Consider the following 13,855-nt stretch of genomic DNA (forward strand, 5'->3'; position numbering starts at 1 on the left):
AAACAGTTGGCCTAGCTGCAGCACTTGTTAGCTATGTTGATTTGACCGCACCCGCAATTGTAAAAAAAAAAAACCAACCATTTCTGAAAGAAGAAGACGATTTTAACGTAAAGTGAGATGGTATCGGCTTGAATACGGGTTCAACCGTATCTTACTTCCCTTCACTACTCCCCTTCTGATCCTATCAGAAAGAAATTGACTTGCCCGGCGAATAAATCACATCTTAGAGAGAAATCCAGCTTCGCTGTTATCGGAAAAAACTACTATCACGTGATCGTTCTTCCAAAAAGCTGCTTTGCACCAACGAGCTTTTGCCCAAAATACCACCCATCATCACCACCTCATTTGCGATGGCTGACGCGATGGCAATGCAGTCGGCAGTCCGTCTGCCAACTCCGCCGCCAGGTGTTTCGTACTCGCCGCGCGCATCCGTCCCTCGCAAACGGTCACCTACCTCGCGTTCTCCTTCGCCAGACCGTCGCCGTCGTGCACCAGCTCAAGCAGAAGCAGGGAACGGCCAGCATGAACCGGATGCGAGAGAACAAGAGTTGGCGGAGCGATTTCGCCGACCTCAAAGGCCTGCTGCCTCCAAGCCCCTGACAGAGGAGGAGAAACAAGCAGCCGCAAAGGCTGAGTATGAAAAGCTCCTGACCATGCGCTCTGGAGGTACATATATACCTCCTGCAAGACTCCGGGCTCTCCAGGCTCAGATAACCGATAAATCGAGCAAGGAATATCAACGTATGGCATGGGAGGCTCTGAAGAAGTCGATTAACGGGTTGATCAACAAGGTCAACGTTTCGAATATCAAGCATATCGTGCCGGAGCTGTTTGGTGAAAATTTAGTTCGTGGTCGAGGCTTGTTCTGCCGTAGTATCATGAAAGCCCAGGCTGCCAGTTTGCCATTTACTCCAATATATGCTGCCATGGCCGCCATCGTGAACACAAAACTACCCCAGGTCGGAGAGCTACTCTTGCATCGATTGGTCGTGCAGTTTCGTAAGGCGTTCAAGCGCAACGACAAAGCAGTTTGCATATCCTCAACTACGTTTATTGCGCATCTATGCAATCAGCAGGTGGTGCATGAGATGGTTGCTGCTCAAATATTACTTTTGCTGCTCCATAAACCTACCGATGACAGTGTCGAGATTGCCGTTGGGCTCACAAGAGAAGTTGGACAACATTTGGAAGAAATGAGTGGCCCCATTGCTTTAGCTGTGTTTGACCAGTTCAGACACATTCTACACGAAGCAGACATCGATAAACGTGTACAATACATGATCGAGGTCTTGTTTCAAGTCAGAAAGGATCAGTTCAAGGACAACCCTGCCATTAAGGAAGAGCTTGATCTTGTTGAGGAAGAAGATCAGATCACACACCGCGTTGGCCTGGATGATGAGATCAACGTTCAAGATGGGCTGAATATTTTTAAATTCGATGCCCAGTGGGAAGAGCACGAGGAGGCCTACAAGAAGCTAAAGGCTGAGATTCTTGGAGAGGGAAGTGATGACGAAGATGAGGACGAGTCAGAAGCTAGCTCTGATGAAGAAGAGGATGAAGAAGAGAAAGAGATGGACATCAAAGACCAGAGCAACACCGATCTCGTCAATCTACGGCGAACCATCTACCTAACAATCATGTCCAGCATCGACTTTGAAGAATGCTGTCACAAACTGATGAAAATCAACCTTCCTGTTGGCAAGGAATCTGAGCTACCATCCATGATCATAGAGTGTTGTTCACAGGAACGCACCTATTCCAAATTCTATGGTTTAATCGGTGAACGATTCGCCAAAATCAACAGATTATGGGCTGATCTTTTCGAAACTGCCTTCTCTACGTACTACGATACCATTCATAGATACGAGACGAACAGGCTACGGAACATTGCCCGATTTTTCAGCCATATGCTCAGTTCCGATGCTCTGGGCTGGCACGTCTTGTCTATCATACACCTGAATGAAGAGGAGACAACCTCTAGTAGCCGTATCTTTATCAAGATTCTCTTCCAAGACCTTGCTGAGGTTCTTGGAATGACCAAACTACAGGAACGGCTCAAAGACCCTGTTCTCCTACCTAGCTATGACGGAATATTCCCGACTGATAATCCTCGCAACACCCGTTTCTCTATAAATTACTTCACCAGTATTGGAATGGGCGTTCTTACCGAAGACATGCGTGAGCATCTTAAAAATATACCCAAACCAACCGTGCCCGCCATAAAAGCACCTGAATCGGATTCTGAGTCTGTCAGCTCCTACTCCAGCTACAGCTCACGCAGTTCACGCAACCGGTCACCTCGTTCTCGTTCCCCATCCCGGGGCCGTCGCAGTGCCCGCGGAAGGTCAGCGTCGTACTCCCTCTCTCGCACCCCATCAAGCAGATCTAGGAGCCCATCTCGGAGGCGCCGCAGAAGCTACTCTAGATCGATATCACCAACCCCTCCTCCACAGCGCCGAGCTAGGCGTGCATCTTCGTACTCCCTCTCCCATCTGCATCTGCATCACCACACCCCGCACTCGCACCCGACGCTCACTTTCTTACTCACGCTCTCGCTCTCGCTCAGTTACTCCTCCCCGGTATCGCCGCCGGAGGGAAAGCGAGTCACGCTCTGTCTCCCCCTCTCCTTCACCCCCTCCCCGTAGAACCACCAGAGCTAGGGGCCGCAGCTTTTCCCGCTCGCCTACCCCTCCAAGACGTGGCACAACTCGTCGAGACCGCAGCCGCAGCTTTTCTTCATCACGATCACCATCTCCCCAACGAGGTCGACCAAGTCGAAGAGCACCATCTACTTCCGGATCACGGTCGAGGTCGATATCAAGATCTCCACCTCCACGTGGTCGTGGGAGATACAGGAGCCATGATGGGCAACCCGAGGCATCGTCAGCCCGAGCTCGTGCATCGGATTACTTGTAGCTCCATCGATATCAGCCAAGAGAGCCGTTTCAAAGCGTGACCATCAATTTCCTGTACTTTTACCATCGTCTTCCGCTTCTTATCCCGTCATTCATCATTGTGACTTACCTTGTTCCCCCTATTGGCTAGCGAATTTGATTCTGCATAACTTCTGTATACAAAGTACGTAAATTAATATCAATCAAACCGGGAAGTCAAATGCCATCAAGAGTCATAGTATAGGAGTCCGAGTTAGGAGTATATAGCGTTTTATCGTTATGGTCACACCTTTTTATCTCTATAGATATATCCAGGTTGTCCTCTATCTTCAAAAAGAACAGCCCATGATGAAGCCATGGTCGTCCCGAGGCCCTTGTGACCAGCAATCCTAAACAGCTTTACTACTGTGATTCATAAACCCCTCCGTATAGCAAACTCCTCGCCGGCGTGAGCCTCAAAAAACAATGCACGGTTACCGATTCCAAAGGAGAAAAACATCCCGACATCTTTTAAGTTTCTTTGCACCTCGGGTCAAATTTTCAGATATATATGAAAACAAGCTAGAATATGCGAGATGTCGTGCAGGAAAAGGAAAAAATATGAATAAGGTATCAAACCCTCCTCAAATCCAGTCGCTTACGAGGCGAGTTTCAGCCCTGGCCTGTCTATCTATTGGGAGTTAATAGTAGCTGAGTACTCGGGCATCGCCGAGGGAAGGGGGATGTGTATGATTGCTTGTGTTGGGGATGCCGAATGCTATCCTTGTCTGGAGAAAGGTCCGGGCAGGAGGCAGGATGTTGTCATGGTGGGTAGGATGACTCGTAGGCCAGGAGCCAGACTTCGTCTTGGGAAGGGGAAAGCAGGACGGAAAATAAAGTCACATATTGAGGGGAACTTCTGGGGGATGGCCCATCGGGATTGTTATTTGCTAATGGTAAAAATGTTAAAGGATGTTTAGTAAAGCCATGGTAGATTTATGTACATACATACATGAATTGTAGTCGAGACATCTATACCAAGGCAGTGAAATAATCAACCTCTTTACCTCTGACCAGATATAATTGGTCAAGGCGGAAACAAGCAGCCCGAATTCAATTTTGAAATAATGTCCATAAGCCGGTAATTATGGAGGAAGTTGCCCATAGTAGATAAGACTAATCACCTTCCTTACTGCCTATCCAGAACACAACAGGTCTGCGAGCACCCGTCCTCTAGTGACATCTTTCTCATATGATTCATTCAGCTAATGGCCGGGAGGGGAACTCGCAGCGGATGATATGACAGCTTCTCCAGGGTCGCTTCACTATCCATCGAGCGAGCTTGACCTCCGCTCTCCAGTAATGAAGTTATACGCAGCCCTCTCCAAGCAGTGCGTTGTCGACCGCGGTTCGCACGTGGAACAGGTGGTATGTACGTTAGGCAAGTCCTACCTATATTTGATGCAAGTAATTAAAGTAGTGCAGGAAAAAGAACCATGGAATGGTTCGCCAGTAGTTTGGCGGCGCTTGTTTTGGGATTCAAGGTAGGGACTTCGTTATTGCAGCCAGTTGTGCAATACGTACTGCATAATAAGATAAAATGAACGCCTCTACAAAAATAGTGGCGAATGCCGTGGTATGCTGCAACATAATATCATAGCCAGTCTCAGAATCATCAATATGCAGCCTAATATCTGCGATCGGCAACGGGATCAGGCTGGTTATCGACATATAGATGATGATGGCGAACATGAGAAAGCTGGCGTGAAACGCACGGCTTTCTGCAATGCTGTGTGCGTCTACCCTTTTGACAACCTGTTTAAGGTAACAACCAATTGAGTAAATACCCGGAACATATTCATATTGCCGGATATAGAGCGAACGACCGGAAAAAAATTTGGCACATCCCCAGCAGTAGCCCTTCCCTCTGCTGGTGGTATATACTCCGTGGTAACAGGCGGATGAGTCCCTCGACAGGCCAATAACTTACCACCTTGGTGTAAAACAGAAAAAAAGGAAGCACACCGTTTCTATGCGAGAGCAAGTAAAGTATAGTATAAGGAAGAAGAAAAGAGCTGTGCTTCCCGTATGCATGTCGGGCATCACAGAGCCTGCAACCGATGCCTGCGGAAGGAAGATGCCTTCTCGTTGCAATCAGCCAACAGGTACGGGGTATTATAACCGTCTCTCTTATCTCCCATCCGCCCCAAATGCGGCTTGCTGACGATGGCCTTCAACCACTGAGAAGTGAGATAAGCCGTTGTACTCCATACTCGGCCTCGAAATCGCCCGAAAAGAAAAGAAAAAAGCCAGCATATTGGGGGCGAGCTGGGGCCTTGTCCACGGTGGGCGCGTAGCTGTGTCTCTTCTCGTGACGGAGAGAGTATCTCAACCTCCAACAGGTGTGCAACCGAGTACTAGAAACCAACGAGAGCAAGGGAAATCTCGGCTGAGACTTGTACAGACCACAATGCTAGCTCATTGTCGACTGTGCCACCAGCCTCTCGTCCACTTGTGCTGGATGAATTAATTCTTCTCTCTCCGCGACATGGGCCGTCCAGAGGAAACCGTCACAGCGGCAGACAGGCAGCAAGACAGACACACAGCCCGTCGGCATCTAACAGAGCCTATCACCGTGTCTCAAGAGCCGCTGCTGGTGTTGCTGCTGCTGGTTCGGTGTCGACGGTTGATAGAGACCTGAGGTCGATCTACGGTGGCGGTTACTAGCCGTCGCTCTCCCTTTTCTTTTCTTTTTTTCTTTTCTCTTTTTCCTTCTTTTGGCCAAAAAAACTATCGGTCTTGGCGGACGAACGACAACGTCCAACTTCTCCCTTTTTCACGCTCAACCCACATCGACTAACACATACTCAACACACTCACAGCCAGAGCTGTACCGGAGCAAAGAGAGACAGGAAGGAGAGGGGGGCCGTTTGCAACAGTTGGTGAAGAACTGGACCCTGACAAGGCCCCATCTGTGGCGTAGATGGGGCCCTTGCTGGCGCCCGATGCTCAAGCACACATCCCGCACACAATCGTCAACTCCTGCAGAGGCAAGGGTAGGCGGCTGATCACCCTGTCTGCGCGACAAGATGGTCGCAGAATCCAGACTACTGATCATTGTCTAGTGCGTACATAGTATCTCTTGCTCCACTCGTGGCTGACGGATGACGGTCGAGGTCCCTGGGACCAGCTTTCTACCCTTCTTCTTTCCTTGTCCTCTTGTCCAAAAGCTGTTGTCCCGGGAATTGATGTCCACCCACTCAAGACATTTTCCTCGTCTTATTCCCCCGTAAGACGGTGTTGGCCACTTAGAGCTGCCAGAAATGGGCTCCTCTGTCCTACGTGCCAACGGAAGCTTGGGGGAAGATAGCCTTTTCTTTGCTTTTCTGAGTGACCAAGCTCGTCCAATCCCTGTTAGCAGGCCAGGGTTCTGGGTGACTTTAACGTTTGCTTTTCGACTGGGAGAGGCCTAGATAAAATACACACATGCTTACATACGTACCGACATATACATCCCCAGGAAAATACGCAGCAATTTTATATGGAGTAAGCCAGGAAGACGAGGAAAGGGAAGAAGAAGGTGGAGGTAAAAAAGAAACCTAGGTTGACGACACGACTCGGTATAGAATTCTGACCCCTCATATCAGCAATCCAGATGAGGCGTGGTTGACCTGTCTCGTCCAAAGTTGAAATATGCCCCTTATTCAAGCTCTCCACTTCTGCGGCACGCACGTACTAGTTTACTAGTTATCGACAAGGGCCCTATGCTATGTATGTGCGTGGGATAGTCGATTGACTTATTTCCTTGCCGGGAGCATGAACGGCTAGTTGGCCTGAATACTCCGTACGGATAGGTATGTATATATGCTTTGCATTATTCATCTTACCCGCGCCATGGGGAACAGCACATCATCACGGGTGTCAACAGAGAGGTATTTGCCCCATCGCCGAAACGGTTCGCTCTCATCCACTCCTTTTCTCCCCCGTCTGGGGCAGGGAGGCAAATCGTATCGTATCAGCCTTGGGCCTCACTCGCTTTTTTTTCCTTGACTTTGACGGGAGGAGGGGGCGGCCGCAGGAGGAACTTGCTTAGCCAACACTAACACAGTTACTCAAGACGAAGCGCAGTTGCATGCTCTTTCCTCCTGAGTCTGTCTGTGCAGAGCATATACACAGAATATGTACATAGTACATGCGTGTATGTATAAGGAGGCTAAACTGAACTAAGTAGTTCGTGCAAGAAGCGAAGACCCTGGCAGCTTCAAGAGGGAGCTAGTTGACCAGTATATGCATATACTTTCTTGCCTATATCTGCATCGTTGGTCGCATTCGCGATCCATGCGCCGATGGACTGGATTACGATTGTTCCTCTTCTACCTGCTTTTTTTGAGATTATGCGGTTTACAGAGTTACCTACCCCGTCCATTCGAACTATAGAATCAGCGAGCAACAAGCGTGCGCACTTCGAATCTCAAATGTTAGATTTTCCCATTCTGATCTGACCTCACACATCTGACTCTTAAATCATACATATATCCAGGACTCGTATTCTGCTAAAAAGCAGCAGCCTTACCTTGAACCCATCCTATCCTGCGGGAGGCTTGCAGAGATCGGACCTCAGCCTGCGTCGACTTCTATTTGGTTACCCGAGGAAGAAGAAACCAAAAGAAGAAAAAAGAAAGCATGTTAAATGGGATGCAGAAAAGAAGAAAAGAAAAAAAAAAAAAAAAGGCCCGAAAAAAAGGGCGCCGCCGCCTGCCCATCTATCTTCATGGTGCAAAATCAGCTGGCTCGTATGTAATTTTCGATCAAAACCAACTTTGCCTTTCTCCAATCTCCCGCTCTTCCCATCCAATAACTTTGATTCCAGCCCAGTTGGTGGGATACACAGGGTAAATATTAGTTATTATAGCAGGCCCTATTTTGGTTCCTTTCGAACTGACAGCGCCATAGTCCATTAGATTAATCCTTACTTGGTCCATACAAAAGTATGGGGGGAAAGGGTAGAAGGTAGGTAATATTACATCCCTTGTTCTTGTTACATAGTAGAATCATTATTTGAAGACTTGCATATACAACTCCATACATGAGGCTTACTTTTTTTTAACTATGACTTCTCATTCTCTCTCTCGCTTTTTCGTTTATATTTTTATTCTTTTTTTTTTTTTTAAATCTTCATCATCGTCCCCAGCTCTTGGACATCCCAGTCGTCTTTTTATCTTAAATGCTTTGGACTACTTAATATTTGTCAAGCTCATGCTTCCCTTCTTATGAAGCCAGAGCCCCTATCCCGATATCTTCCTCCTTTCTCTCTCTCCCTTGAATATTATTACAATCGCATTTTCTTTCTGTGTGCTTTCACAGGTACAACAAGATTCTATTTTTCTTACTTCCATTCACTTCACCGGGTGATCCTGGCATTCAATATATATAGCCTTATATTCTCTCCTTTCCTTCTATACCGTCGCCCTAGCTAGCGCAAAACCGTGCTTGACCAAACCGACTTCGTCCATTCTGACTTGAGTATCTTTTATATATGAAATATATACCCACTTCTCTGGCTCTTCCCTGAGATCTAGTACGACTTGAACACACAAAAAAACAAAAAAAACAGGAAGATTTAAACCTAGCCTCCCTGGAATTCCGAGCCACTCGAGCCCCTCTCAGATTCAACCCTCGGGAAGTAAGTTGCGTACGCTCGATAACAACAATAAGCCAGCCTGTTTTTTCCCTTAACATATCCACTCTTCTTGTTTTTCTAGAGAGAAGCAAGGGAGCAGACGCCTTGTGCGAGAGGATACTTTTGACCGGAGAAACAAGCTGCGATCTTCCCCGCATAGTTCGATCTCTTTGTTCATCTTGCAACCTATACCGCCGGAAGCGGTTGCGGCTTAGATATTTTTAATCTGTCTATCCCGGGAAAAGGTAGTCTGGCCAAGGAGTGACGAGGGTCGACGGGGCAAACTTGGAGATAAAAGAATTTTGTAGTCGAGCACAAGGAAACGGCTTACTTCGTGGAAGAATCCGGGGGTTAACGGAAGAACGCAAGCCTCAAGAGAAGACGCTCTGTGACTTGGAAGCCTGATATAAGACCGCCCTGAAAGAAGTGAGAGCAAGATGAAATCCGGTGGAGTGATGCCTCTCTCGCCACGGCAGAAGGATGGGAAAGATCGGAGCCCTCGATCTCTTGAGGATGAATACGTCGTCTTCCTTCAAGGGGTGAGTGACCTGTTCTCTTTGAAGCGTCAAAATCGTCTGTGGTCTTGGATGAGCATGCATCTAATGGTATTTATGGTATAGATTCCACCGCAATGCCGCTGGCAGGAGTTGAAAGACTTTGTTCGCCAGACTGCATTGCACATCCGCCAAGCTGTGGTGTACGATGATTGTCACGGCCATCCGACGGGCTTGGGTCAGATCATCGTAAAGAATGAGGACGAAGCGTGGCGCACGTATAGTACGTTGAAAAAACAGTGCCATCTCTTCATAATCGGAAGGGTATTAGAGCTTGCGTTTCTCCATGCTGACCGAAGCTCACAGACCGGCTGTCGACAAATGGGTGGAACGGACATAGCCTCACAGTGACGCTATCACTAGCCAGCGAGCCGACGAGCCCGATAGCAGGGCCAACGAAGAGCCCTTCGCTCGGCGGAATGGCGTTTGGTTCAGGATTCTCTGCCCCTCCGGTTACTTCAGCCGCCATGGGGACGAGCCCGACATGCGTTCCCAGCCAGGAGTAAGTCCAGGCCATCTCCAGCTGAGTGGTTCATCATTGAAAATAGAATAAAATAAAATTATAAATGCAATGCCCAGTTGGCTAACCCAGATAACCGGGAACCAGTATGCCCACATCACCAACATTTACTCAGCCACCAGACCATCAACACCCACCATACATGGCGCCCTTGCCGAACGCCTGCCATCCACAATATGTTCAATTCCCGGAGTCAGTCGGGTACCACGTCCCCTTCGTCTTTCCCGGAGAGAATGCCTTCTTTATTCCCCATCCTACATTCTATCCGTCATCGTTTGATTCGTACCAGTTCGGCCAGCCCCGATACATGGCGACGAATGGCTGTATCCAGGCCTACCCAAGCTTCTTCCCACATCGACATAGCGTCTCCGGCCCGGTAGGCGTCGCCTCTGGCATGAACCACGAGTATGGTGCCCCAATTTCACGAAACATTTTCATCCACAACCTCAACCATGAAACGACTCCACAGCTCCTGAAGGAGTACCTGCGCGCTGCAGGGGTTATCGAACGATGCGATGTATTCGACCGAAAGATCGGCGGCAGCACCCGGACCTGCGCTATAATGGCCTTCCGAAATAAAGAAGAAGCCAAACGAGCTATTGCGCTGTTTGACAATTCCATATTCAGGGGCTCGCGGATACGAGTTCGTTTCGATAGGGAGCGGGGTGGGAGTTTGGGGACAGCGCACGGCAACGGCAACGGACACAATTTCAACGTCAATAGAAACGGCATGGCAAAGCATGTTGTGCCGATTGCCCCTGCAGCCGAACGTGCCGGCACCGCAAGGCATGAAAAAAACAACATGCCTCATCCGATAATGACTTCTGAAACTCTGCCCAAGGAAGGGCATAGGTCCGCAAGCGCAACACCATCCCCGTCGCTAACAGCAGTAACACCTACATCGACGAGTGACGAGGCGGAACCGAAGAGCGAAAGGAGCAGTTCCCGTAAGAATAGCACTGAGCCATTAGTTGTCAATGGCTCCTGCGTTGTGCCAAAGATTCCAGCCGCAGACGTCAAGGGAGGTTAGTACCAATCCTTCAATCTTATGGATAGAATGAATTTGATATTCATAGTATCAGCCTTTCCTAAACCTACACCGAGTTCCGAACATATATACTGACTGGCTCAAGTAGATGAACTCTCCCAACGCACTCTTGCATTGCACCTGTAATCGCCATCTCGTATATCAGATCAGATACTCCCCATCATAAATATCCTTTATATCAAAAAGATGACCTGTGGAGACGGATGGCCCTCCATGCTGGGTTGATGTGCCTGTGATTCCGTGGACTCTGATATGGAGAAACGCACTGGAATCCACGGCACCCGCAACAGTAGTGTAACCGGGTGAGTTGAAGTCGCCTTTTTCTGGAGGAAGTATTCTGCTTTATGGGGTATATTATATTATGCGGATATTTTTCTCGTTTCACACTTGGGTTTGCGGTTCTCTGCTACGTCGTTGTCATGCATCTTTTTTTGTCCAATGTTTCCCTTTTTTATCCCTCATCTTGATTACGCCGACCATCGACTTTCTTATGAACCATTTTCCTGCAAGTTTATCATCATCTCCTTGGAAGCATGGCGTTTGGCCCTTTTCCTCTGTCTCTTTGCTTTACTGTTCAGCTTTTTTGTCAGTTTTTTTCTATGTAGGAGTAATGGAGGTTGCCAATATCACATGATTTCCACCTCGGAGCCAAGCTCGCCGTTAAAGAGTGAGAAGAAAATAAAAGCAGAATGAAGTTAAGAGTTGGCAAGCGACAGGCGAAAGGGGCAAATATTGACAGCTTGATATGTATGGTACATTACTATGGTACTACCCTCCAGCTTGGTGATCTATATGAAGTAACAATTTCCGGCAACTGTAACCTCCCGTGTCGATGCGTCTAGATACTCTCTCTATCAGAGTTTCAGACACATCTAGATGGGTTCAACCCGGTACTGAAGACGGAGCCAGACCGGTCCATCGTAACAGCTTTAAAGAGTGCAAGGTGTATATACATGACGATGTGTGTGGTATTGTCTGGAGGCGACTGGACCAGGCGACCCGGGTACCTTTCACCGAATATACATGATAGGCTGTAAGACGGGACAGGAGATGGGATAAATTATGATTGAGAGATGCAGATTAGGTGTGGATTAGCTAACTTTATAAAGGCTAGGCGTAGTGATAAAGGTTGATGCCGAGCTGCCAGCAGCAGGTAATGACATAGATAGATATTTGCATAAATCGACAAAGCGAAATATGTGAGGGGGCGATGGATGAGAAAAGGGGAATATAGAAATGCCAGATATTGGGGTGAATGGGCCGTTTTCTCCATCTTTTTTGCTATTTGGGACACCGCAAGAACACCATCATGATGGGATGGTGGGCTGAGTGGCAACTGGCCACCCCGCCTTTCCTATTGTTTCCGATATACTGGGATCGAGGCCGTTTCAAGCTTGTTTAAGAGAAACGAAGCAAATAGTGGTGAAATATATGTATGTAGATGTGGCGGTTGTTGGTAATCCGCCAATAGACCCATGACATTTGCGTAATGCTCCATAGAGGGAGGGATATCCACTGTGATTCTCACTGCATGTGTGTGGTGGTAGAAGCTCGTTTCTCTCCGATGAAACTTGGCCTGGATCGCGGTTCGTCGACTCTCGTGGACAGTAGGTGAGTTGGTTCAGTCGTCGACGTTATCATCCATTTGTATAGAGGATGTTATATATACCTCATTCGAGTGCTATTGTCGATAAGGTTGAAATGTATGAAATCTCCCATGAAGAAAGCTCCAACAACTTCTATCTCGAGATGGTAAATGGTATGGCTCCAGGTATGAAATCTCCCTATGAAGAGATCCCCGCCCACCAATATCTCGAGATGGTAAATGGTATGCTCCGTAATCTATATAATCTCCTATAGGAGAATTCCTGTCCGTATTTTATCTCGAGATGGTATATGGTATGTTCTGTAGTGTGTAGTCCCCCTGTTACTCTTCAAATGGGGCTTATCTTTTCACCTTCCACTTGGACTGGCCTCTTCATCGGTGGAATCCGACCATGGAGGCGCATCGGTTGCAGTAGTAGCAATTTACACCAAATTGGACTGACTTCGAGCCTGGAGAGTTCAAAGAGAGTTGACATCTGGAGCATCGGACCGTGTCGAAAGTGGGATAGCTGGAATGGCATGGAGTAGAGAGGCCAGGCGTGGAGGTGCTGGGTGCCTGGCGAGGGAGAGTTGAGGAAGACATGGTGATGTGTTGGGTATGCCGGAGCATATGCTGAGTGGTTTGTTTGTTTGTCGGCCAGCGCAGAGTCAAGTTCAACTCTGTTGTAGCAAAGTGTTGTAAACAAGAAAAAGAGAAAGGGAAAACCAGAGAGAGGTCTGGGAAGGGCAAGATATTTATATATCAAAAATAAAGCGCCATCTCCGAGGCGGAGGATGAAAAGCTGCGGAAAAAGAAAATACCAAAGGGGGGAAGGGGACCTTTTGTGATTTCCTCCACCGTGCGCCGTAGGGATGATTTTTTGGCCTTCTTCTTTTTTTAAAAAAAAAAAGATACTTGCTTTTTCTCTCTATCTGCTGCTGCTCCGTCTCGCTCATCTGGTTTGATTTAGTCCAAGGCCAGGCTTGTAGATATTTGAAAAAAGCAAAAGAAAAAAAGAAAAAAAAAGAAAAAGAAAAGTATAAACCCCAAGACGAGACGGCAAGCTGAGCCACTTCTCGCAGGGCAAGGGAAAAAAAAAAGCAAAGAGAACAAGAAAAAGGGCCAAACAAAAAGGCAAATTTGGTTTCAACTTGGATTTCGAGATGTACTATGTACTATAGTAACGGGAAGAAGCCTTGAAAGGGACATGGTAGCGTCTAGACAGGCAAATCCACTGCCAGGTTGTATATACTTGAAGAGAGTATAATAGGGAGAAGCCTGGAGCGAGTCACGGCAAGCTCTGGTCGGATGGTTTAGCCAGGCAGCTCTTTTTCATAGTGTTTTTTTTCCTGCTGTTCAAAGTCTCATGGTTGTCGAGTCTGGATCATCTGCATGTTCTTCTTCTCGTATGTGATGGCTGAGTCGATCCGGGACGTGGACGACCATGTCCGACAGTAAAAAGGACGAATAGTGGCTTTTTTATTTTTCATGTACGGAGCAGTATACATGTATGTTAGTTGTTCCGAATACAGGAACCCTTTTTTTTAGCAAGTAGAACGATCAGAACAAACTCCCATTGGGCCTGGTTGTTGGGC

General features: G+C 47.7%; 4 protein-coding genes across 4 annotated transcripts; all 4 read left to right on the forward strand.

Annotated features, from left to right (window-relative positions):
- Positions 1–350: 350 nt before the first annotated feature.
- MCYG_05972 (pre-mRNA-splicing factor cwc22) lies at positions 351–2,645 on the forward strand (the record flags this gene model as incomplete). The annotated part of the gene is made up of 1 exon (XM_002846057.1): positions 351–2,645. One exon carries the CDS (start codon positions 351–353, stop codon positions 2,643–2,645), a length of 2,295 nt encoding a protein of 764 aa, XP_002846103.1.
- A 1,724-nt stretch (positions 2,646–4,369) lies between these two features.
- MCYG_05973 (uncharacterized protein) lies at positions 4,370–5,856 on the forward strand (the record flags this gene model as incomplete). Its single annotated transcript, XM_002846058.1, has 6 exons — positions 4,370–4,417; positions 4,590–4,697; positions 4,882–5,038; positions 5,126–5,275; positions 5,374–5,592; positions 5,756–5,856. The coding sequence occupies 6 exons, from the start codon at positions 4,370–4,372 to the stop codon at positions 5,854–5,856; spliced, it is 783 nt and encodes a 260-aa protein (XP_002846104.1).
- Positions 5,857–8,990: 3,134 nt separating this feature from the next.
- Positions 8,991–10,657, forward strand: MCYG_05974 (RNA binding protein; the record flags this gene model as incomplete). The annotated part of the gene is made up of 4 exons (XM_002846059.1): positions 8,991–9,092; positions 9,174–9,330; positions 9,414–9,609; positions 9,715–10,657. The coding sequence occupies 4 exons, from the start codon at positions 8,991–8,993 to the stop codon at positions 10,655–10,657; spliced, it is 1,398 nt and encodes a 465-aa protein (XP_002846105.1).
- Positions 10,658–12,331: 1,674 nt separating this feature from the next.
- MCYG_05975 (uncharacterized protein) lies at positions 12,332–12,808 on the forward strand (the record flags this gene model as incomplete). The annotated part of the gene is made up of 2 exons (XM_002846060.1): positions 12,332–12,496; positions 12,536–12,808. The coding sequence occupies 2 exons, from the start codon at positions 12,332–12,334 to the stop codon at positions 12,806–12,808; spliced, it is 438 nt and encodes a 145-aa protein (XP_002846106.1).
- Between the last annotated feature and the right edge of the window lie 1,047 nt (positions 12,809–13,855).

The sequence above is a fragment of the Microsporum canis genome, genomic scaffold, assembly GCF_000151145.1.
Source record: "Microsporum canis CBS 113480 supercont1.5 genomic scaffold, whole genome shotgun sequence".
Lineage (NCBI taxonomy): Eukaryota > Fungi > Ascomycota > Eurotiomycetes > Onygenales > Arthrodermataceae > Microsporum > Microsporum canis.